This window comes from Dasypus novemcinctus, chromosome 14 (assembly GCF_030445035.2).
Source record: "Dasypus novemcinctus isolate mDasNov1 chromosome 14, mDasNov1.1.hap2, whole genome shotgun sequence".
Classification (NCBI taxonomy): domain Eukaryota; kingdom Metazoa; phylum Chordata; class Mammalia; order Cingulata; family Dasypodidae; genus Dasypus; species Dasypus novemcinctus.
This window is the reverse complement of record NC_080686.1, coordinates 18456206-18481550: the sequence shown is the minus strand read 5'-3', so window position 1 is coordinate 18481550 and position 25345 is coordinate 18456206. Positions and strand designations below refer to the sequence as shown.

The following is a 25345-nucleotide window of genomic DNA, read 5'->3' as shown; positions in this document are numbered from 1 at the left end:
CTTTCAAAAAGCTTAACACCATACCGTAGACAAGAAATGCATTAACCAAAACGAAATTTTAAGGCTTTGATACACCAGTGGCAATTAGATTTTAGAAACCGGAAGAGATTATTTTGAATGTGTGTAGTATGTCAGCTTCAGGCACAACATGATTTTTAATCCACTTATTCAGATGAACTTCCTGAAGCCCTAGTTCACATTTTTAAGTAAAGGAACATAATTATTAAATAAGGACACAATGATAACATTTATGTACAACGATTTTGCCTCATGAAGTCACATTATTAAAACATTTTCTGCACTGTCAGGATGGTTTCATGGGTGAATTCCCGCTTTAGCAATATTAACTCTGTGGCTCAAAAATTATGAACAATTGTGATCCTAAATCATGTTCTTTAGCAATAGTTCTTATCAGGATTAAATATTTAACTAAGAGAAAACATGTACCTTTGGGGGTAAGTTGGCAGGATAGTCCTTGCAGCTGTTTTCCCACCATCCTTTTTTTCCTTTATTAGAAAGTACATCTGTGCGCCGGTGAGTGTATATATCTGTATATCGCCAAAACACTGTGTAAACATTCCTCTGAAATATTTAAAATGATTTATAATGTGAAACTGAATCAACACAGGGGTTCCAGGCAGAAAAAAAGCTTTCCATTCTCTTACAGGGTTCGAAAGGGAGAGATGCGTCATCTTAAAGTTGAAAAAGAATGTCAATGTAAACAACACAGAATCTAATCTCAATAATATTAGTTAAAAGATTTTTTAATCTGATCGTGGATTTAGGAACACTACTTGGCAATCATTGGGATTGAACTCAGGTATCATGCAGGTGTCCTGGAAAACGTGGACAGGGGTCAGGCATGCAGGTTCTTTCAGCATTAGAAGGGGCCAAGTTGTCCAGATACATTTAAAAAACATATGGTAAAATTCAGTTCGGCTAAGAGAAAAATTGTCATTCTTTATGAGGCCTCTCAGTATCTATTTGAAATAAGTTAATTCTCATTAAAAAGCTGATAATTTTAAAAACATCTACATAGACCTTTGAAGGAAAAGTCTTACATTTATTAAGTTTATTAAGTAGTCTTTGCTTGGTGAGTTATTGCTGTTGTGTTACTGAGACGACTCCCACTATCCCCCGTGAATGGCACAGGCAATTCTCACTTGTGTTAATACTAGTTACCATGGGCTTTCCGATGTCAAAGCACTTTATGAATCTTGACTAATCTTCACAAGGCCCCTTTGAGGTAGGTAAATAAATCTCTCTTACATATGGGGAAAATGAGGCAGAGGGTGAGTTTCTGAACAAGGATTAGGATTAAAGATGCTCAGGTTCCCAATCCCAGAGTTTAGATCAGTGGCTCACACTCTCTCACACCTTTGCATTGATAAGGGAATATAGTCTATAGTGTAAAAGGATATTGTTTCATAGGATGTATTTAAAACAGTCAGTATTTCCAACACAGAATTTTTTATTTAATTTAATTATCATAAAATCAAATAGAATGAAAAAAGAAATGACTAATGTCTTAGTCATTGCCAATTGGTTGTCACCTCTTTGTTGCCAATTCAACTAAATATTCCACTAAACAGCCATCAGTAATATGAAAGTAAAAAAGACTTAGAAAAGGATTTAGTGAAGTGAAAATCTCGGGGGGAAAAGATAAGCAACATCAAAGAGGATTGGTGTGCAGACCTGGGTTGGATTGTGAGTCTCTGCTCACTTACGCCCAAAGCTTTAAAGGTGTGTGAATAGCAGTCAGGAACTGCCCACTAAGCAGGTGTTTACAAAACACAACCAGCACAAGGTAATGAAACTCCTGGAGCTGGAGTCCCCTTCTGTACCAGGTAGAATATCCACACCATTTCAGGAGAATTTTTGCGCCCTGTGGGAAGAGGAGCCCAACAAGGAAATGCTGTCCCACACCTGAAGTTGCTCTAACTTGGCACTAAATGTAGAATTTGACACAATCAAAAAGAATACCTAAACACCTACAAAACATTTAGATTTTCTCCGCAAATCTCCTCATGATCTTTGCATAGCTGAATATCTTTCAACGCTCTGTATGCCTGCTTATAATCAACCCCTCAAAGCAAGTTCTGCAACACAAGAGCTCTGAAAAGAAATTGATCTTAATAGTTTGCTTGTATTTTTTTTTCTCTTTGCCAAGCTTCAGAAGGGTAAGCTAGATAAAAAACATACAATTGAAGGAAATATGCAAGCTTGCCAATCCAGAGCCAGATCAGAAGACACAAGATCAGCCTCCTAATGTTACAAGGAGGAAATGTCCCCCAAATAATCACAAGTATGAGGATGTGAACATCTCAAACTTTTCTTCTGAAAAGTAAATTTTCCTTGGGCATTATCTTTTTCTTTTTACCCCATGTATTCTAAAAATGACTACAAAGAAAACAATATCTTTTGATATGCAATATTCAGTTAGTGCTTGGGGAAAACATCTTCTACCTCCATTGACACCATAAAATTCACCAAGAAATAATTGCATGAAGCAATTTAAGCCATTTTTGTGCTTAAAACATCCAGTGAGGAATGTTTAAAATGAAAACTTCTATCCAAAGAATAAACACTTAACAAATTTGTATTTTCTGAACAATTTGATCAAGTTGACTTTGGGAATGATTAGATAATAATGAAAGAGCAGAGGTGTGATTATGACATTAGAGAAGATGGCAAAGTGCTGAATGAACAAGTTATCAATGATGGGCTGAGTGATAGGTTTCTCAGAATCTCACTGAGAGAGAGATCTGTGCTTATTCAAGCCTTGTGCATTTACGACAGCTCCCCAAACCTTTTCTGTTTATGTGTTTGCCAAAAGTAAATAAAAATCAAATACCTTTTGCTCCGCACAGTTATTTCTCTTTGCACAAGAAAGAGACTTTAGCAGCAGAATATTATCAGCAATTGATTACTGCACAAAAAAGTAAAATTCCATTGCCTATAACACCTGAGCAGTTTTTCTCTATCTAGACAATTGCAGACAACTAAGTGAAAAACGATGATTCAAACATCTGGGCTTTTCCAAACATCCAGATGTTTGGTGTGGAGACTAAATTTATGACTTGAATGACCTACTTTATTCACTTTTCACTGGGATATTTGCATCCATGTGGATAGTCTTCATTTTTTAAACAATGCTCTAGTGTCTACTTTGGTTTGGTGAAGATGGTTCTGCCATCATCTGGAAAATCCAGATGTTGAAAGCCCCCAAAAGAAAAGAACCTGAATCACAAAGAAGAAAAATCAAAACTTCAGTGCTATCAGCAGTCTGGTTATTTTTGTCTACATTGAAAAAAAATGCCTATTTTTCCACTTCCATTATTTTGCAGCTTATTCTCACAAGAATTATTTTTCCAACAAAATATACTTAAAAGACTCAGCTAAGACTGGTAATCTTGGTTTAGTGATTTTGTGCACAAGGTCATGATATATTTACAATGGGACGATGTGTAAGGCCATGTTAACCCTGAATCTCACTGCTGTTAAAATGTGGGATAACTAAACAGTTCATGTTCTACAAACAAGAGTGACTTACAATACCTTAAAATATCTCATCTGATAGTCCCACTTGGAGCTCTTAGCCTGCAGAGCTAGCTAGCAGCATAGGGCCCAATGACCAAGGAGAACTATTATTGGAGTGAGTTCCCTTAAGGGCAGAGTTTGTCTCGGACACGAGGCTACGGACATCTCCTTCTTCTTGCCACTCTAGTCATACCTTGGTCTTTGTAGTGGACATATCTATTGTCCTAGTTATGGAGTGGCAGTGGTTACCTCGAACCTCTACTCCTTAGAAAGGCAAATATTCTCGACCAGTCACTGGCAGGCTTTCCCTTCAATGCCCACACTTGGATCTCTAATTTAAAGGAATCCTCCATCTCTATGCCATACACAGTCCCTCCTGCTCGCTGGCTTTGTTTGAGAGGACTATTTATTGCTCCTGTGATACCATAGTCGACCTACTCAGGGAACATCACCTAGTATCTTTGTGATACTATTTTGGCTTTGGGGTTCAGGAAATAAACATTTTCTACAATTTGTGAGTTTCCATTGCCTTGCCACGGAAAACAAGTCAAATGGCGGCAAGTCACTTTCCACCACTGGATTTTAGGACTTGTGCCAAGGGCCAGTTCTGAACAGAGACCTGCCAGAAAATGGGTGGAGGTGTGATTTTGGGGCTTGGACCTGCGAAGATGGTCCAGAGTGATGGAGCTCTTGCTATGTCTTTGAGGAAACCAACACGACTCTCATTTACAAAGGAGAAATATCCTTCAAACAAATGACCCCTCCTTTCTTCACTCTCTGCTTTTCCTTAGGCTGCTTACTGGGTAAATCTGTGACGTTCACTCCTTCGCCTGGGGTTGCTGATTCCTGCGCACTCTGAATCTTTGAGCTGGTGTAGCTCCGTTTTTACCTTACAACCCAACCTTTCTTTAGAAAAGAAGAAGCGAGTGGGAACAAGCATGATTTTAAAAGAAGAGACTGTCTGTCTACTTCTTAGTAACAATTTAGGCCTTAAGTATGTTGGACCGTGATGTCAGAGCTCTTAACCGAGGGTATAGCGGGGGCTGAGGAGCAACAGGCTGGCCGGTTCCACGTAAAATCATACCTCGGCTTGGAACTGGGAGCGTCACCCACTAGGAAGGCAGAATCACATTATCCAATAGCTACATCCATGTAGATATCACTTCCAGAATTGAATTAGAAATCCAATTGTTACGAGGTGGTGATTACACAGTGCTGACAACCGTACCCTCCAGAAATGAAGGGCGGGCAGCCCCTGCTCTCAGATCAACCATCGAACAGACAACAGCGGCTTTGTTTTTCCTTCTTTTGGAAACATGGATTTGAATCCATTTAAAGCAAGTCTCCAGGACCCTCCACTACCCATCCTCTGTGTTACACAGTCCTCCAGGAATCTGTGTACTTTTTTATTTCCCCAAAACAATGCTTACTGGCAAAAACAAATGAAGCAGATGAATATTCACAGCATGAGTGGGGAGGAACCAGGTAGCATAAATTCATGAGGGCTGGACTTTAAGAGGTCTTTTTCTCCAGGCCTGGCCCATCGGGGCACCACATTGAACAAGGGGCTCCTTTCCCGCTAGCTGATTAGTGTTTGCTTGCAGTAGCTTGATTCAATATTACAAGTCAAGAATTTGCAAGATTAAAGTGTCTGTTGAATTAATTAACTGCAAGTCACCTCCAGCAAAGCTTGACAAGTTTCGAGATGTTCCTGTAAGAAAACAAGGGAATCGATAACATCAGCAATCTGTAGCTGTGTGTGTGACAGCCCAGGCTGTATTTCTGAAGGTGAAGGGCTCGCCACCCATCCCCTTTCTCACGGCAGTAGAGGCTTATTTCTTTTCACAGAGCACCAAGCCTCTGATTCTGATCAAGCTTCCCCCAGGCTTTCAAAACATACTTCAAAGATCTATTTCTTTTTGTAGGCACAATATATTAGAAAAGTTGATCAGGGAAGTTCTTGCATATTTTAGTTCTTTGGAAAAAAGTCTATAAAATGACAATTCTTGGACTGGCTGACAGGTCTCCTTTGCTACAGGATGATCTGCTGTTGCTCCCAATTTGAACAGAAAAAGAACTCACAGAGGGCTTGAGGGAAAACAATAGGTCATAGGTTAATTGCTAAGTGATTGTAGCAGTGGCCACCACGTACGGGTAGCACTGCTCACTTTCTAGACTTGCAAAACTTGAAAGGCTAGTGTTGATTTCAAGACATGTTCTACTGGTTCATAATCAAAATAAGAATATCTTACCACAATAATAGAAACTAAAAATATATTTTTAAATACACTTAGGGGGTGTTTTAGGACTTAATGATAAATGAATTTATCTGAAAGAATTAAAAATGTTGACTTGACACAATTCCATACCAGAGTACTGCCAGAACAGTTATATTAAATGAACTTAAACACAACATGGCCACTTGTTGTTATTTGTAGCCACTTAAATGAAGTAAGAATTTGATGTATTCCATTTTAATGCAAACTGACCAGGACAGAGGGAAGAGACTAGCATAATTTGGGACATGAAACTATAAAAAACCTTACATTTTCTGTGATTTTAATAACAGAGTAGGTGATAGCTTTCAATAATAGCACAAGAGAAAAAGTTTGTGTTGGTACTGAGCTGGTACTATTTGCTTCTCAATTTGATAAATTAGTTTTGATGTTGAATTGTTTCATTAAACATGATATTTGCTCATTACATGCTTCATCTTATCTGGTGCAACAGCTAAAACAGCAATAAATGTGGTCATGGACGTAGTAAAGGTGACGTGACTTTAGTCAACATTATTAGGTCAACGGTTTTACTGGTGTGTCATGGAAATCACCAAGGACTTCCTTGAATTATTCTGTGCCCATAAAAATTAATCTTCTTTCTTTCCTTTGACTCCATAGAGGACCGAAGGGTTAATAAATTCCCTGACCAGAATTATTGCACTTAGAGAAAATGAGTTCTCTAACATAATGGTTATCCTTAGAGAATACGCTCCTTATATCTGTGGGAAGCCAGTCAATCTTTCTCATACTGCAGGAGACAATTGGGTTGGGGCTAATCCCACAGCAGAAGTTTGGCTGTCCTGACTTCTGAAATGAAAGGCAGCCCAGTGCTGCAAGTGTGAGATTTCAAAGTACGGCTTTATAATGACCTCTCAGGTCAAGAACAGAGGGTTATACCTGGAAACTTGTTACTCCGAAATAACTAGTGGGGATAGAAAAATACAATAGATGCTAATGAAGGATGCCTTCATGAGGACCAGAGAAAAAGGCTACGAGAAAACTCTTTAGACATATTGGAGTCTCCCCAAATTCACGCCTCTTTCTTAAAAGGAGTTCTCAGGAATATCTCCAAAATATAATTCAGAGATGCTGAGAGTGTATTCTCCATATTTTTGTTGTTGTTGTTGCTTTGTGACCTCGATGCAAAAATATCTGGTGTTGGAGAGGCGTACAAATGAATGACAACATTACTTTTTCTGTCTATAGGCAGTCATCTATTGTTGATTATACTTTAAAGCATTACCTTATGTGCTTCATTGTGTGCGGTAACCGTTTATTATCAGGCTCATATAATACAATATTGGAAAAGCTTTGGTTTCTTTTTTTTTTTAAAGATTTATTTATTTTATTTAATTTTCCCCCCTCCCCTGGTTGTCTGTTCTTGGTGTCTATTTGCTGCGTCTTGTTTCTTTGTCCGCTTCTGTTGTCGTCAGCGGCACGGGAAGTGTGGGCGGCGCCATTCCTGGGCAGGCTGCTCGTTCTTTTCACGCTGGGCGGCTCTCCCCACGGGCGCACTCCTTGTGCGTGGGGCTCCCCCACGCTGGGGACACCCTTGTGTGGCAAGGCACTCCTTGCGCGCATCAGCACTGCGCATGGGCCAGCTCCACACGGGTCAAGGAGGCCCGGGGTTTGAACCGCGGGCCTCCCATATGGTAGACGGACGCCCTAACCACTGGGCCAAAGTCCGTTTCCCAAAAGCTTTGGTTTCTTTACTGGCCTAATGTAGTATTAAATAAACATACTGAAAAGAGAAGCCAGGTGGTGGAGTAGAAAAGAGTTATAGAAGTCAGAAGACTCCTATTCTGCTATTAATAACCAAATTAAGATGCTAGGGCATAAGATTCCTTTTGTATTTGATTTTCTATTGCCTAGTGGTATGATAATGGAGTACTCACCCAGCTAATGTTTGTGGAATGAATGACTGGAGGAATAAATTAAAGTATGAAGTGCAACCTTTTTCATTCCTTTAGGAGGTACTGGGGATTGAACACAGGATCTTGTACATGTGAAGCAGGAGCTCAACTACTGAGCTCCACCCACTCCACTAAACACTAAAGTGTTATCTTCATTACAAAGATCCCATGATCTCTTTGAATCTCAGTTGTCTCATCTAAAAAATAAGGGTGCTGAGGTGACCCCTAGATCTCTTGCAAATGCTATTTTCTATAAAAATTAGTGGTTTCGAATTTAACATAACTCTATAGAACTGTTTAATGAGTTTGATTTGAGAGTCTCAAATCAAAGTCTCAAAAAGATGGATGATTGCTTGTATTCTTAGTAACTTCTATTCAGATTGAGCATTGCAGATTTTTCTCAACGTTAATACCGGGGTTGAAGAAAGGATTGTTTCATTGTTGGCCACCTTATCAGCATCACCTCAATCAGCACATGCAGCTGGCTAAGCAACAACATCATTGAGTGGATTATGAGCCTGTTGCCTTGTAGACCTTCAGAAATGCTACAGCTAAGGTGAGGAGGGGAAGAAAACATCAGTTATTTTATAATTCAATTCAACAAATATTTGGTTAACACTTGCAATAGTGCTTGTACCTACGCTTCCAAACCAGGATAAGGCTCCTAGTCTCATATGATGGTTCAAGCCAAGGTTTAATAATCCTCTTAAATACTACATTTTGTGACCTGCAAGATGTTAAATAAAATTTGGGAAGAAATTATAATAATAGAATAGAATTACCCTATAATATGAAAATAAGGTCACTTCAAAAATTTTAATCTCTCCCTTTCTCCTCCTTCTCCTTCCCTCCCTCCTTCCTTCTTTCCCTCCCCCTTAGTTCTTTCCTTCTTCTCCTCTCCCTCCCTTCTTTTCTTCCTTCCTTCCTTTCTCTTTTTTTGTGCTGAAGTCATTAGTAGGGTTTACATATCTGCCTAACCGGATAATAGTAGCATACTTGTAGAGAGTACAAGAGAAGAACCGTCAAGGTTAATTTACATTCATCATTAAATTTAGGGTAGAGTAGGACCCTGGAGAGAAGCAGTTCTCTGGAATGGCAGTGTAGCTTTTATCTGCTTACGGTGAATTAGGCAGTGAAGCAAAATTCAGTCACACATTAGAAACATTCACTTCTCATTGACTCTTTTACTTTTAACTTTTCATTTTGAAGCACTTCTTTGACTTTATAAAGGAATTTTTCTTTGAAAAATTTGATCATCAGGCCATGATTCTGTTTCTCCTAAACCCTTGCCAAATCAGGAATAGATTTTGGCGGGAAAATATTCCTCTGTCTTCTGGAAGGAGTTGCAGTTGTTGTGTTCAACTCTCAATTACACCTCTTCCTAGCTGTGACTTTTGGTAAGTTGCTTAACATCTCTGAACTCAAGTTTTGTCATCTGTAAGTGGTACTTGAATCATAGTCCGCTGTGAGTATTAAATGAAATTATAAAGACAAAACTGTTTAGCATAGCACTGGTAACACAATCATTATGGTGGCACTATCAATAATGTAAAGCTGAAGTACAAAAAAATTCTAAGGGAAAAAATGAACAGAGTAAATATTTGATTCTGAGTAAGTTTGTTTCTGACTTAGGCTATATTAGTATATTATGAAAATATTTTAGGAAAATGATTAGACATTTCAGGGAGACAAAGCCATGCTTTCTTTGGCAGAACCCAGACCACAAAAGGCTGGCTTAAGTTGCACATTTCTGAGCTAGATCTGCATGCGGTATAACGTAACTCTGAGTTTTACCCCTTGGATGTCAGAGAAAGGGGATTCAGGGGAAGGCTGGATCAACATCATGCCTCAAAGACTCAGGGGTGATTTTCTGAACCCCTCATTTCTGTGGGCCAAGGGCTCTTTCCTATTCTACTTGGCTTTCTGCTGGAAGAGCAGGCTGTGCTTGAGCTAGTCTAATTGCTACAATTAGCAAAATTAAATGGCTCATTGTGTTTTTATACAATTCCGCCCACATTCTGCTGGGTTTTCCTTTAGAATGACTAATTTCGCTGTCGAGGCTGTTAATCCCAGGCACACACTTAAGAGTCTTGCCACGGACCCATTTTTAGGACAGCAACTGGACAAGCCTCAGGTGGACAGAGAGATTCTGCAGGTCCACCAGAGGGAGGGAGGGAGGCAGGTGGCTGACACTGCCGTGCGGGCGCCCGACAGAGGACAGGGCGAGCAACCTCCAGGGGAAGAGAGTTTCAGGCCTGACCCACGTCAGGGCAAGAGAGGTGCAGGCAGGGCACGAGGAAAACGGCCTGTCTGAGACATTTCAAACTGCTCGAGCTTCAGGTGGGGAGAGGGGGAAGAACGATGGGATGCTACGAGGCACAAGCTGGCAGAAACGTTTTGATGGCTTTTCAAGCATGGCGTTGGCTGGGTGATGATAAATTGAACAGGGGTCGAGCCGCATCCGTCACTGGAATTATCGAAACGACCACCTCGGTCCTGCTGTGCTTGGCTCCATGCACTTCAACGTCCTCAGAGCTACATTTCCGAAAGACAGTTTTTAAAAAGGCTTTAAGGAATTCTCCTTAGAAACATAAAAATGCAGGAGTCTCATCCAGGCTTTATATAGAAACCGCGATGGCTCATGGCAAAGATGTGAGGACGATGAGGGGGTGGGAAGCATATATTTAGTCTAGAAAATGGTTCATTAGGGGGAAAAAAATCTCTGGATTCTTGTCTAAACGTTGTGTCAGAAGTCGTTTCCACCCAGTGGCATTTGGTAGATTTAAAAACAAATGCATAACCTTACACCATCCTGGCTAGGATACCAGAAGGTTTTCTTTGCTCAATTCAATCTGTTGAGAGAAAGAAACTTTGAAATGCCTCAAAACTATGCTATTCAACTTCTTCAAAGATGCAGTTTAAGGAGAGAGGGAGCTCATTCAAACTAAGAGGGCCTAAATTATATCTGGGTATTTCCAACTGAAGTCTACAAGGGTGTTGATGTCTTACAGGCTTGAACCAAAATTGGAAAAGGAGTGGGAAAAAAGCTTTTTATCTATAATTTCACATGCCAATAACATACCAATTTATATGTATTAGAGGGCAGTATATACTTTATCCTTCTTATCTCTTTCAAATATATATATATATATTTCAAAAATGGTCATTGAAATTTTAATTATTTTCATTCACTTGAATAATTCATAGAGCAAAAACTAAATTGGGCATTTAGAAATTAAGCACAGTCACATTTTGCTTTTATCTTCAGATAATCTTTGTAATTTTATGTTCAGATTATCTTTGTATTTTATCTTTTCCTACTAGTTATTTATATTCTTAACATGTCAGTAAGAGACTTTATTTCATTTGTTGGGTTAACAGCATTATAAATGAATAATAATGGAGAATCTGCAAGGTCAGTGCTAAGGAACTAAACAGCACATAATTAAGTAGGATGATGCAAATGTGCAAAGAAGATTTAAAGGACATAGTCATTTTGGGAGATCAAACTTACTTCGACTTACATGGACAACTTTTTTCCTTCAAAATATGTAGTCTTGCTATGACTAAGATACATATGTTCCTTAATCTCTAAATACTGTTTCATTTAGAAATATAGTTTGAAAATGCGAAGTCATAATATTTTCCTTTAGAAAACATCATGATCCTCTGCTAGTAAGCAGATTCTTCCCTCAGGCCTTAGGAACGCAATCAATGTGCACTCAGTTCTAGATAGTCTGTGTCCACAAAGAAGGCAGCATTTCCAGTTTGTACGCTAACCATATTTCATCCCTTTTTTTTTTAAGATTTATTATTTATTTCTCTCCCTCCCCACCCCAGCTGTCTGCTCTCTGTGTCCATTCGCTGTGTGTTCTTCTGTGTCCGCTTGTATTCTTGTCAGCGGCATGGGAATCTGTGTCTCTTTTTGTTGAGTCATCTTGCTGCGTCAGCTCTCCATGCATACGGCCCCACTCCTGGGCAGGCTGCACTTTCTTTCACGCTGGGCGGCTCTCCTTACAGGGCGCACTCCTTGTGCGTGGGGCTCCCCTATGCCGGGGACAGCCCTGTATAGCACTACACTCCTTGTGCGCATCAGCACTGCGAATGGGCCACCTTCACCACACAGGTCAAGAGGGCCGGGGTTTGAACCTTGGACCTCCCATGTGGTAGGCGGATGCTCTATCCACTGGGCCAAGTCCACTTCCCTCTCATCCCTTTTTGATTCCACACTTACTCTCTGTGCAGAGTTGAATGGCAGATTGCAAATAAAATATGAAGAATTAAAATGTAAATACAAAAATCTAACTTTGTTTCTTTGTATTTTGACAATGTCCCTTTAAATCCTAATACTTTAAAGTCTATCTATGCATCTAGACATTAATGAAAGTGGTTATGACCACAAAGGTTTGATGGCAAGGCAGTGCCTTCTGAATGACGGAAGTAAGATTAACTTGTGTTTTTTCTCTTAAGTAAATTGTTTTGATTTCATTATCTTTTGAATGTTTGTAATTTGTGACATGGTGGAGGTGTCAATTCCCAAACAAGAATTTTTGACCAACTAGAACATAATATTCTTCAAGTATGTCTGATAACAGAGTATTTACAGTATTTGAGAAATCACTGAACATTTCAAACTTCTTACTCTTCTCCTCACCACCCTTCTCAGCTCTCCTACAAAGCACAGTATAGTACTTTTCTATTTACATAGTACTCTTTGACTTTTAACATGTTAAGTTAAGGACCAAGTTGAGAAATTACTTAGAACTTACATGATTGAAGAGTGATGGGACCTTTTGGTTTGGTGTTGATGCTATCACACTGTAATCGATTTTTTGCTCGCAGTTCAACCAAGCATTTCATTTTCCAAAGACCACCAGGTAAAAGTCTTCTTGGAAATGGGGAAGCAAGTGACTCATGGTTTTGCACAAAGTGAAGACTTTGCCAGGACAATCTTTTTTTTTTCCCTTCTAAAATGGGTGTGGGATGTTTTCATCGTGAGCTGAAAAGAAGAGCATCTTGCTGGGCTGTTACTGGTGACTCCGTCATCTTTTCACATTTGAATAAGAGATGGTTATTTTTTAGTGGAACTCTTGCTTGGAGGATCAAGTCATGGATTACTAGGAAAGTATGTCTCCTCATAAAAACTGTTGTTTTAAAACCACTTTGGGGCTTTGTGCCAAAACAAGCCCTAGGTTGAGCCCCTTACCACTACTGCACCATCACCCGGTCGGCAGTCTCTGGATGACACATCCATTATAGGTGGTGGCTCTAGAATGTGACTATTTTAGGTGAACTGGCCAGTCCAAATAACTGAAAAATTAGGTTTAACTGACTTTTTTTTTTTTTTTGCAACTTGACTAATACCTAACATATCTGTTGGGTTAAAATAAAACCAGGGAAGGAAGGTTAAGACATCTTCCACTGTGGTCAGGTCTGTCATAATGGATGGATGAACGAAATCATTTACATCTTTGATTTCCTGGGAAACATTGGCCAGTCTTGACAAGCCCTTTCTAGGTAAGCTGATTCTCTCTTCACTTGATATTCTGATAGCACCCCTGGCCAGGTTCCTGGGGGCACCGACATTGCAAAGTAATGCAGTCCTGCAAGAGACAGTGTTTTCAATCTGCAGAGACAGGCCGATGGAATCTGTGAACCTGTTTCTGACATCCCAAGTAATTATGATCTTAAAGTAGTTTAAACAATCCCAGGTCTATAAAAAAAGTGATGATGCCTATATGTATACCCTATATTTTTTATTACAAAAATATTGAAATAATCCATGAGTTATTCCACTCTGCACCAACTATAAAAAAATACTATCAAAGTTTGACCGGCACTTTTAATGCAACGCAAAGCACCATGACTGGAGGACACCAAGAACAGAAAGGGGGTGGTGGTGGTGACGTTTACTTGCCATACGGAGGTATTTAAAACCCAGAAGCTTGTTGTAAGAGTGCAAATTTACAAATGATTCAAATACAAATTTGAGCTGGATTATAGTGATAAGCCCTCAATCAGTTCAGAAGGGTTTTTTTTTTCCCCTCATAGCATATTCACTGTATTTGTTTGCTCATACTTACTAAAAAGTGTCCCAAAGCCTCTATAAGACACATTGCTTTGACCTTGGATAGGGGGAAAACATCTAGACACAGTGGAGAACTAGACTGTCCTTTTCTCATGCCTGCACTTGCCACTCGTCCTCAGTCCTTCAGGCTTCCACGTCGGTCTTGTACTTGGACGGTGTTTGGCACTAGAACGTTCCGGGCTGCACCTGCCGGCATTCCCACGGAGCCACGCAGCCTGTGGCCTGAGACAGACCCATACAGCCCTTCTCCTCCCTCCGCTAGGTCCTTATTCCAGCAGGAGCCGCACAGCCACAGAATTAGATTCCCATCTCGCCTCCCCACCCCACTTCCTCCTCGTGTATTCTCATCAGATTTCCGCCATAGAATACTGAATCACGATTATCACTGAATTTACATCGCCGAGTTCTTGAGCTCCTTGGTGTTGTTGAAAGCTGTCGATGTGCTGCATAGGATTTCTGTCATAAAGGATGTTCTCAACGGAAAATGGTAAATAAAAAACAAATCCGGAAAAGTGTAGAAAACGAGCCGTTCCATTCTAAGCCACGTGTAAAACACTTGCGCTTGCTGGTCCACTGGATAGGCTTTTTCACACATGGGGTTGGTTTCCAGATGAGAAAATGTTTTGTGAATTCTTTTCTAAGCGGTGCTATTGTTTTCCCCAGCGGAATCTTGTGGGACATGTGATCTCTCTTTGTTCTTTATGTTTCTGCGGGAATCAGAGCTTTGCGTCAAGAAAAATCACCTCAGCTATCTCGAGAGAGGCCTGGTGCTGTTTGGGTGTGTGTGTGTGTGCACGTGTGTGTGGCTGAATGTATTTTTACGCAAAGACCAGTGAACTCCACCAAAACACCCGATTGATCTGAGGCCAACATTTCCCTTCACCCTAATACCCTCCGGTGGATGTGCTGAAGGGGTGTGGTGGCCACCAGGAGTCCTAGGCCGGGGGTTTTTGCCGGCGGAGTCGCCGGGGTGCCGGGCGCTCGGCAGGGGCGCGTGGGCAGGCGTGGCCCGCGGTCCCCCTGGCACCGCCCCGCGCAGCGCGTGAGCGCCGCGGGCCCCGCTCCCAGCCGGGGTTTCCGCCTCGCCGCAGCCCCGCGGTCCCTCCGCCCGCGGCTCCCGCAAGTCCTCCGGCTTTATAAAGTGGTTTCGTACTCCAAGCGCTCCTGAATAAGAGCGTCGTCTTTGTACTGCAGCCGCGGAGGCGCCGGGGAGCACTCGAAAGCTAAAATGGCCTTCCGCAGGCTTCGGTCCAGGACGTGTCTCTCCCACGCCGGGTACCTGTTCCTGAACAAGTCGATTTTAATCACCGACTCCTCGATCCGCGGCGGGCGGGACGAGGGCGTGGACGGGGCGGTCGGCCGCACCTGGAAGACGGGCGCGCACCCGTCGCGCTCGGCGAACTTGGGCTCGCGGTCGCCCAGGACGCCGCGGTGGTTGGAGACGGACCGCAGCGTGCTCGTGGCCACTTCCGGGGGCAGCGCGAAGGCCGCTCGGGGGTCCTCGCACGCGCAGCTCGGGGACTGCCCGAACCGGGGTCCGTTGGGGTGGAAGAAGGCGTAATACATGAGCATGAAAACAATGCCGGTTAAAAAGCTGCTGAACACCACACACAGCGCGGGGATGGCGAACGCGTCCGCGATCTGCGGCGCCTTGTACAGGTACCAGAGCGCGCTCAAGGCCGTGTTCTCCAAGAGGATCACGAAATAGTAAATGAAGAGCCGGCAGCGTGTCCTGCCTTCCTTGACATTGAACCAGCTGAAGATGTAGATGATCCCCACCACCATGTCGAACACGATCTCCTCCCATTTGGTGATACAGAACTCGGTCTCGCAGTGGACGATCCAGAAGGTCATGATGCACCAGTGGAGGACGATGAAGATCCCGAAGTACAGCTGGAAGACCGAGGCGAAGAGGGCAAAGGTGATGACCCTGGCGGCGATGGTGAAGAAGTGCCAGCAGAACTGGGTGACCACGGCCATGTAGCTGATGGGCTTCTTGTCGTCCCGGGAGTCCCGCAGGGCTTTCTGGTAAGAGGCCAAGGCCCAAGCCAAAGACACCAGGGAGGCTGCCGCCGTGAAACCTACAAAGGCAAACAGGAAGAGGTAGTCAGCAGCGAGATGGCGCGACGGCGCCTGGAACCCGTCAGCTGGTGGAGCTGCGGGCTCGGGGCGGGCTGCCTCGGACCTCGGGAAAGGCTCGGGAGTTTCTTGGTGGGTTAGCAGGACTAAGCATTCGCATGGGCACACTGGGGTCCGTGCTCCACTGCGTGAAGCAATGGGAACGCGGCTGGAAGCCCGCGTGGGCCCTGGGGGGACTGGAACCTCCCGGGCGTTTGGTGTACATAGGCTAAGGAGGAAGGCTGGGTAAGCGGGGAGTTAGCAAGGGTCTGGGAGTTTACAGAACTGGGTTGTTTCAACTTTGTCATTCATCTCCTGCCAGACCTTGGATGATCATTTAAAATGGTGTTCTCATTTATGAAGGGGTGACTGCCCTCTTGAAAGGGATCAGGGAGACTGAAAGGGACCAATGTCACAGGAATCTTGAGGGGCTTTGCTTCTAAGGGAAAATGAAGTCATTTACACAAGAGTTGACTTTTTCTTAGAAAAGAGAAAAGGCATCTACATAACGTCCTTGCAAGGTTTCTAGGGATTCCTTGTTGTCTTAAGGTAATCCGACACTCTTCTCACACCTTTTGTCCTTCCTTTGCTGTCTTTCCCTTAATGGGAGAATTGGCTCATCCTTAATAAATTAAAGGTTGTCCTGAAGTCCCTTCTCAGCCACCTCTTGTATTTTATAAATCCCATTTGGTTAGTACTTCCTTGAAAGTATAATTTCCCATTTTAAAAAAAGTAATTTCTATTGCTTTCCTCCACTCTTTCTCCAACTTCCTTGTCTCAGACATTACCTCTGTGTTCCCGATGTGGACAGGGCTCATCTAAAAACATCTGGGTCTCCTTTAGGAGAGAGCTCTTTTGGGGGAATTTCACCTTGTTGCTGAAACTTCATGTCTTTCTGCACTGCAGTTTGTTTCCTTAATGAGATTTACCAAGACTTACCAAGACTAAGAATGGTCTTGTATAGTTTGAAGTCCAGCCAGCATTATCTCCACCTGATCTACCAGTAATCATAACCAGGACACATGATAGTCTTTCTCCCCTTTGTACATCATAGAAGATGTGCTGATGGCCAAGAGCTTATGATAGGATTGCTACCTTTCTTTCATATTTTGATAGGGAAAAGCTGTTGTCTAGATTCCTTGAAAAATTAATGAAAGAAGAGACTTTTGTGGGAAAAGCTTGCATTAATGGATAGAAAAAACCATCAGCCTTGGTAATTGTTCTACACACATCCTCCTTAAGTTACAAGAACTCCACAAAACAATCAGTGATAAAATGCTTTCCAACAGCTACTTCTCACATCTCCCGGTAGAGCCACAGGATGCATGGGTACCTCACACTGGGACTTTCAGTTTCTTTCTGGCTAAGGCAAAAATACTTTATTACTATAAGTCACCAGCAGTTATATCAATATTTCTAGGTCAGCTAGAGAGCTGTAAACAAGAGTTTATGATAATGTAATTTCTATGTGGCGGGAAATACCTACGTCAGTTATAAAACAAATTCAGGTGTGGAAAGAGAGGGAGGAAGCAAAACTTAAAAAATGAAACAGAAGGTGGGAGGGTGCGAAAAAAAAGCTTATGGAATAATGACCGTGGGACCACCACATTTATTTTAAGGTTAGGATTCAGGAACACAGGGTGGTGCCATTTTTATTTCAACACCCACATGTGGCATGGATGCCCTTTATGACCTTGCTCCTTGCCTGTGCCATTTATAAGCATGGTGCTTCTTGAATAGCCTGTGTACTCTTTATGCTTTTCAGTTGTCATCAATTGCTGTTTCTCTCTTGGAATGCCCCTATTTCCACAGGCAGGCATCGTTGAGAACCTTGCTTGATAGCAATGCTTCCTTCAGGAAGCTGACGGGATCTTGGGTCAGGTTCAGTCAGAATGGATGTACTAGTTTGCACAGAAAGATTTAGTTTAAGACTGTTTTCCAAAGCAGTAAAAAAAAAAAAAATCATGAAATTATCTGTTGTTAGGTTTAGAAGAATAAAAAAGTTAGCCTCGTCCAAATTCCCCTCTAATCTTCACCCCTCTTGTGGCATATCGGAAAGAATAATTTAGCCAATAGTTGACACTCTAGGAAGTTTCAAAGACAATATTCTGGCAGTGGAAAAATGAATTTCTATTAACGTGGTTTTCTATATGTCTTACAATAAAAAAATCATTACCAAAGGCAAATACCATATCCATCATGAGCATTCAGTTTATGAACTTTCTGTATTAGCGACAATTAGGATGTCCCTTGTTCTTTGCATTATGGTTTTCTTCTTGTTTGGTTTAGCAATTAATTTTTATAAGACAAATATATGGCTGAACTGAAAATATGGGGCCTTTTTAGAAGTTAAATTAAGTCCTTCAACACTCCTCATTACCAAATCACACCTGCCATGAAACAGTTAGTTGCTTTGTTCTTTAAGCCAATAATCTCAGCTCCATTGTTTTGATGCCAAGGTGGACTCCCTCAGGAAGTCCTGAAATTATGATTGGAGTGTAAGCCTGTTGGCACAGTGCTGGGACACAAACTCTAAACACCCCTTTAGCTAACAAAGCTGATTTTAAATTTTTATTTGAAATAATTTCCAGTGTCCAGAGAAATTGCCACAATAAATACTGTGCATAAAACCCTTGTGCACCCTTTACCCAGATTGTCGTTTGATTTAATTTTCTTTATCATTGCCTTCTGGTTCCCTGTGAACCATCTGCGAGTAAGTTACATCATGGCCTTTTACCTGAAAATGCATCAGTGTTTATTTTCTACGAATAAGGAAATTCTCTTACATAGCCACAGTAAAGTTATCAATTTTGGTAAATTTAACCTTGACAGAATACTTTTTTCTGGTTCACCATCAATGTTCTTATTTTCTCAATTGATTTACTGTCAATTGAGATACGTGATTGGGTCTAGATCAAGTATCACAGTTAGTTGTCATATCTTATTAGCTTCTTTTTCATCCAGAATATTTCTACAGACATTCTCTGCCTTTTATGATAATGACTTTTTTTTTTTCAAAGAGAGCAATCCCTTGGGGTTGCTTTGGGGTTTCTTATTTTGGGTGTGTCTGATGTTGCCTTATAGGTTAGACTCAGGCTGTGCCCACCAATACTATCTTAAGTGACGCTGAACAATATTTTTCGATCCATTAATATACAAAATTATAGGAATATTTTTGCAGTAATGGCCAAGAAGATATTATATCAATTCTAAGGGACATAGAGGGGATATAAGGAGGTATGGGATTTTTCCTTTTGCAGTAATGGACATATTCTAAAATTGACTGAGGTGATGACAGCACAATTCTGTGATGAAAATGAGAGCCACTGAGGGTACGCTCTGGGTGGACTGGATAAAGCACGGGATTGTATAACACAGGGAATCCCGTAGTGGAAGATGGCTGTGGCTAACAGGACAAATATGAGAATGTTCTCTCATGAACTATAATAAATGTATAATACTAATACAGGGTGTTACCAATCAGGTGGGTTGGGGGAAAAATACACTGAATATAAGATATGGGCTATAGTTAGTAGTAATATAGTTTGATGATGCTCTCTCATAGTTTGTAACAAATGTTTCACAACAATGCAAGGTGTTGGTGGGGTGATGTATGGGAGCCCTGTATGATGATGTGCATGTTCGTTTTGTAAGTTCGCAACTTTTGCTATACACTTACTGCTTATGTATATTCATATATGAATGATACACCTCCATGAACTTTTTCAAATAAAAAAATAGAGATTCTTCAAATAGTCCCAGGAAATATATAATGTGTCTGTTAGCATTTTCTTTTAAAATAATGAAATATCATTCATGAAAACTTCGCTCTAAAATGAAACAACAAAACAACCATGGGGACTCAATGGGATTCTATTATATCTTAAAATGCTAAAAAAGATGATAAAACCCAGAGCTTACGCAGTACAGCAATATTGTTTTTAGAAAAGAAACTGAGTCTTACTTTGAGGGGTTAAATGATTTACTTTCTCTCCTTCCAGCCTCCCTCTTGTCTTAGATGAAGACAGTTCTTCTTCAACTCCAAAGCTAACCTTTCTCTTTCTTTGAGAACAGGCCCTATCAGTTACCTGCCCTTCTCTCTGTTTTCAAGTTATTCTTCTCCCATAGCTCCCCCACTGGGGCTCACAGCCAGGTAACAGGTTTCCTTTAGCCCAGGACACACCCTTCACTTGATTTTCTCTCTATTTATGGGATTGTCTCTTCGCTGATTTCCCCCTATTCATTAGTTTTTTGGCTTTCTCATTTTCATCTGCTTGTCCTTGAAATATTGTTATTGCTTGGGGCACTGTGTCCTTCCCCGTCTCCCCCTGTGTGAACCTAACCATTCTCTTGGTTTGAACCGTCCTTTCTGAGTCAGCCATTGGAAAACCCCATTTGCATCCCCAGACTTTCTTGAGCTCCAGTGGTGTGTCTGATTACTTCCTGGCACCCTCGCAGGTGAGTGTCCTTGTGTGTCTGATAAGCACATGATCAAATCTGTGGAACAAATCTGGTTCTAAGTGAACACATTTGCTTTCTCTAGGAAAAAGCACAATTCTTCCTCTTCCTTTATGCCCCCTGCCGGTGGAATGTCCTTCTCTGCGTGAAAGAAAAGGTTAATTTCCGGATAGGCTACACAGGTCCAGGAAGGGGGTTTTTTGCACAGCTGACTGAAATGCTGTATCACAAAGCCATCCAAAGCCAATAGCTCACAAGGGTGCCATTTCTGTGCCTTGCCTCTGCCCCCGAAGTGAGTCCAGCTGATCCAGGCACCTTTGTGCTCTCACTGCACCAAAAACCTAAGCAAGTCATCTGACCTTGACGGAAACAATTCAATGACAACAGAATTGGTAGGACAGAAGACAGTATATTTCATCATTTTGAGCTGTTTTATATATAATTCATGTATGTTTCTTTGCTTAAAGGTTGGCAAGGGATGAATTTGTAAGGGATACAAGACTCTTGGAAGTATAATCCAAGAGGCTCTTTTGATTTTGAAATCTGTAGACTAAGAAGGGCTACTTGTAGTTTCCCAATGTAAATAAGTTCTCCCTGGCCACACAGTTTCTATAGCAAATACCCTGTCTTTGCACATATCACAATTTATAATTATGTTTCATTTAGTGCTTATTTTGTTTGTCACTAGAGTGGAACTTTGGGGGAAGGATAAGTAGTAGTCTTATGTATGTATGTATGTATGTATGTATTTATTTATTGCCTCTAGCACCTAGTACTTGTGACTGGCAGATGTTAAAGGAGTGTCAGAAAAAAGAAAAAGAAAGAAAGAAAAAAAGGAAGGAAAAGAGAAAGAAGGGAGAGAGGGATGGAGGGAAAGAATGAAGAAAGGAAGAAAAGAAGAGAGGAAGAAAGAGAAAGAAAGAACTGTTCTCCAAATGTAGAGCTAAAACCAAAGGGAGAATAAGATGTTCAAAAGATTTGCATATCCCACAATTTAAAAAAAAGAAAGAAAGAAAGAGCAACTAAAGAGACAATGACAATTACAACATGTGATCTGGAATGGGATCTGGCAAAGGAGGAGGAAAGCCTCAAAGGGACATTATTGGGACACATGAAAAAAACTGGACCATGGACTGTAAGCTTTATAGCAATGTTAAATTTCATGAACTTGATAACTGTACTGAAGATGGCTGCATAAGTGAGTATCTTTGTGATTAGGAAAAGTACATGGCATTATTGTCAAGGAGCATGATATATACAAGACAAGTCTTCAGAAAATGGATAAGTAGTTAAATGGATAGAAAAAAAGTTTTGACCAATTCTTCATTGCTGCTTTATTCTGCTTATTTGCAATTTCAGTTTGAGCCGAAAATGCCAAAACACTGAAATAAAATTCGTACTCCTGTCGTATTGTTTGTGATCTGGGTGCAAACAAGAATTCCTGGAGAACACTTTGTAGGATTTATAGCCTAATTCTCTAGATGTAGGGGGTTCGGAGAATTGAATCAAGTGCTCTAATTCTTTATTCTTCTACAGAATGAACTTGTCTCTTTCCTCTTGGCTTGGAAGGGTGTCACCTCATACCTTCTCCTGCAACAGGAGATTCAAAGGTTGCACGTTTAGGTCACTGGTCCAGGCTCACAACCAAACTGCGGATGAGTAGAAAAGGACTTTTCTTTTTTTTACCTAAAATTTTATGATTATGAAAAATTTCAGGCATCCACAAAAGCAGGGAAAATAAGCCGATGAATATGCCTTTCATGCAGATTCAACCAAGGGACTCTAATTGGGTTCAGAAGTCCATCCCAAGAGAAGCATGGCTTCTGGCCAGCCTGGAGCCCTGGATCACTCTTCCTGGAATCTTCTTGGATCTGCCCTTTCCTGAATACTCCTTTCCCTTACTGACAGAGGCAGAAGAGCATTTCTGGGAGCTAACTCCCTGTGTGGTGCCAGGGAGGTGCACATCACGCAGCTGATAACTGGTGATCTATTGGGCCATTTTGGAAAGCCTGACCAGGTAACTCTCCATGCTCACCCAGTCTCATCTTGTACCTACCTCTCTGTGCTCCAGCCACTCTGCTATCTCTGCATTCCTCAAATGCTAAATAAAATCGTGTTCTTCTCCCAGGGATGGAAAATGCTGTGTTCTCCCTTGCAAAGCAATGTCTCTCCAGTGCAACTCTCCTTATCCTGTAATTTTCAGTTGCAGCATCATTTCCTTAAAGAAACCTTTCATAGCCCTAATCTGAATCCCATGTCTTGTTATCAGTGCCCGTGCCAGTCTGCCTTTGATCATAGTGCATATCAGCTGTAGTTGTGTACCCTCATGGTTGCTGATGGACACATCTTCCACGAGGGCCGGGTCTGGTTTTATCGGTTCCTGTACCCCAGCATCTATTGCCTTATTTGTAATCAATTTTTTGGACCAGTGCATTCACCAGCCAGTAGCTGCTCTCATATTATCTCTCTAGCTTCTCATTGTTTTCACGGCAAACATCTTTGACTTCCCTTTTTCTAACTCCATTTGTCCACGCTTTCTGTGTATTTTAATATTGTCAGAGGAAATTTATATATCTTTTCACAAAGAGTTTGGGAACTGATGAAGTATGACTTCCTTGACTATAGAGGGGGAAATTATCATAAGACCAGTCATATTTATACAGTTGTCTCAAGACAAATATAATAATTTATTTCCTTAAAGGCACAGGCCTTTAACACATCAACTAACTAATTAGCTAACAAAACCCTGACCTTTATTTATTTTTTTAAAGATTTATTTATTTCTCTCCCCTTCCCCCTTCCCAATCCCAGTTGTCTGTTCTCTGTGTCTATTGGCTGTGTTGTCTTCTTTGTCCGCTTCTGTTGTCAGTGGCAAGGGAATCTGTGTTTCTTTTTGTTGTGTCATCTTGTTGTGTCACCTCTCCGTGTGTGCGGTGCCATTCCTGGGCAGGCTGCACTTTCCTTCGCGCTGGGCAGCTCTCCTTACAGGGCGCACTTCTTGCGCGTGGGGCTCCCCTACGTGGGGGACACCCCTGTGTGGCACGGCACTCCTTGCGCACATCAGCAGTGCGCATGGGCCAGCTCCACACTGGTCAAGGAGGCCCCGGGTTTGAACCGCGGACCTCCCATGTGGTAGACGGACGCCCTGACCGCTGGGCCAAGTCTGCCGCCAAAACCTTGACTTTTAGATACCGCTTTTTTTTTGTAGTAGACAAATTTTGTAGTTTTCTTAGTGCAATTGCAGCTCACAATCATGGATAAATGAGGAATGAATAAGCATTTGTTAAGTCTTTGCTTTGGGCATGGTAATGTTTTAGGTGCCACCTCCTCTGTCTAACTTAACTCTCAGGATAACACTTTGAGGCACATACTTTTAAGTCAATTTTGCAAAAACAGAATCAGAGACCCAGAGAGAGATTAAATGACTTGCCCAAGGTGGCAAGAGGGTCAGACATCGGAATTCACAGATTCTGAAGCTCTGTCTACTACGACAGCAGACAGGTGTGGTCTCCCCTATCTAGGAGATGAAACCTATTTAGGGGCCCCGAATCCTCAAGTGTGCCACAATCCAAACTCATGGTATTAATATAATATCACATGTTGGGCAGAAGGGGGGACCCTGATCATCTGGAGGTTCTTAGGGAATGTCACCCCTTCAGGCCCCCTGCCTACTGAAGTACTTTCCATCACACCCACTCCGTCAGGATCCTGCTAAACCTGATTTGCTCTCAGGAAGGAGGATCCCGTTTTAGAATTGTTTCTCAAAATGGTTCCCATACACAAGCACCTAGGAAGAAAACCATGCATGCTCTTTGCTTTTGTCTTCTTCACATTTTCTGGTTTAAAACAGTTCTCCTAGTCTTCCAGGATTTTCACCCAAGGAATATGTTGCCCAATCTGAGTTGGATCATATGATCCAAAAGTAGCAGGTCACAAAATGAATATCCAGAAAGTTTTTTCGCTCTAAAAAGTGTCTCCATTTCTTCAGTATATTTAGAGCTTGTCTCTTAGTTACAAATGTAAAAGCAACAGATCCACTTGTATGGAATTTGGTCTAATTTTTGTAGTTGGAAGAATATGATAGTTGAAAAAAATTTCAAGTTCTCTAAGTTCCTATCTTTATAAAGTATGGAAAGGTAAGGAAAGCAATACAGCCTCCACTAGGCCTATGATTTGCTCAGTCTTCTTGCATTGAAACCATTTTATCTTTGCGTTAAACCTTGTAATAGTTCTGATTAAAAATATTCAAATGCTTTAATAAGTTCGGTTTTGGTAGGGATATGCATTCTTTTTGAAATCCATTCTAGGGATTTCAGCTTCTTTGCAAGGCAAATTGTAAGGCTGCTAAGGAGTTGATAAGGAAACACTGAACTGAAATTTTAAAAAATGTTTTAATATGAAAGTAGTTGAAGCAACTTGTTAGGAGGAGAGTCTCTCTACCTCCTTAACAAATGTGCAGTTATTTCCTTCTGATTAGATTTTTAAAACCCCACAAAACTTCAGAAGCTTTCACATAGCTCTGTCCCCCCCCTTTTTTTTTTCCACCACTACAGTATTTTTTTCTTGCAGTTTTTGTCCTTTGAGAGGTAGAGGGTGAAGTGAGGTGAACTGAAGAGAAATGAAGACGGAAATAGGACACAGGCAGGTAAAAACTGTGTCCATTTTTCACCTGTGAAAGACAGAAGTTGAGAGTCAACAGCAAGATTAAAATAAAATAATTTAAAAACTCCCAACATGAACTAAACATTGATACATGGCTCACTTTTTTACATTTATTATCTCATGTGTTTCTCACAGCATCACTTCTTTGATGTAAGTATTTTGCCCATTTTACAGATAAGGAAAATGAGGTTTACAGTGCTAAAATGGTCTTACCTTGGGGATGGCAAACTTTTCTCTAAAGGATCAGGTAGTAAATATTTTAGTCGTTACAAGCTGTATGGTCCCTG

At 41.3% G+C, this 25345-nt stretch overlaps 1 protein-coding gene and 1 long non-coding RNA gene across 2 annotated transcripts in view; both read right to left on the bottom strand.

Annotated features, from left to right (window-relative positions):
* Positions 1-1458: 1458 nt before the first annotated feature.
* LOC139436397 (uncharacterized) lies at positions 1459-13784 on the bottom strand. Its single transcript, XR_011645620.1, has 2 exons — positions 12502-13784; positions 1459-5251 (listed from the first exon to the last, which is right to left on the bottom strand). It is a non-coding gene; the product is annotated as an uncharacterized lncRNA (long non-coding RNA).
* A 1170-nt stretch (positions 13785-14954) lies between these two features.
* The window catches only part of XKR4 (XK related 4), a 448245-nt gene continuing 437854 nt past the window's right edge, over positions 14955-25345 (bottom strand). Inside the window, exon 3 of the mRNA XM_058275540.1 lies at positions 14955-15901. Within this exon, the coding sequence (XP_058131523.1) occupies positions 14955-15901 (947 nt within the window). The remainder of the gene's footprint in view (positions 15902-25345) is intronic.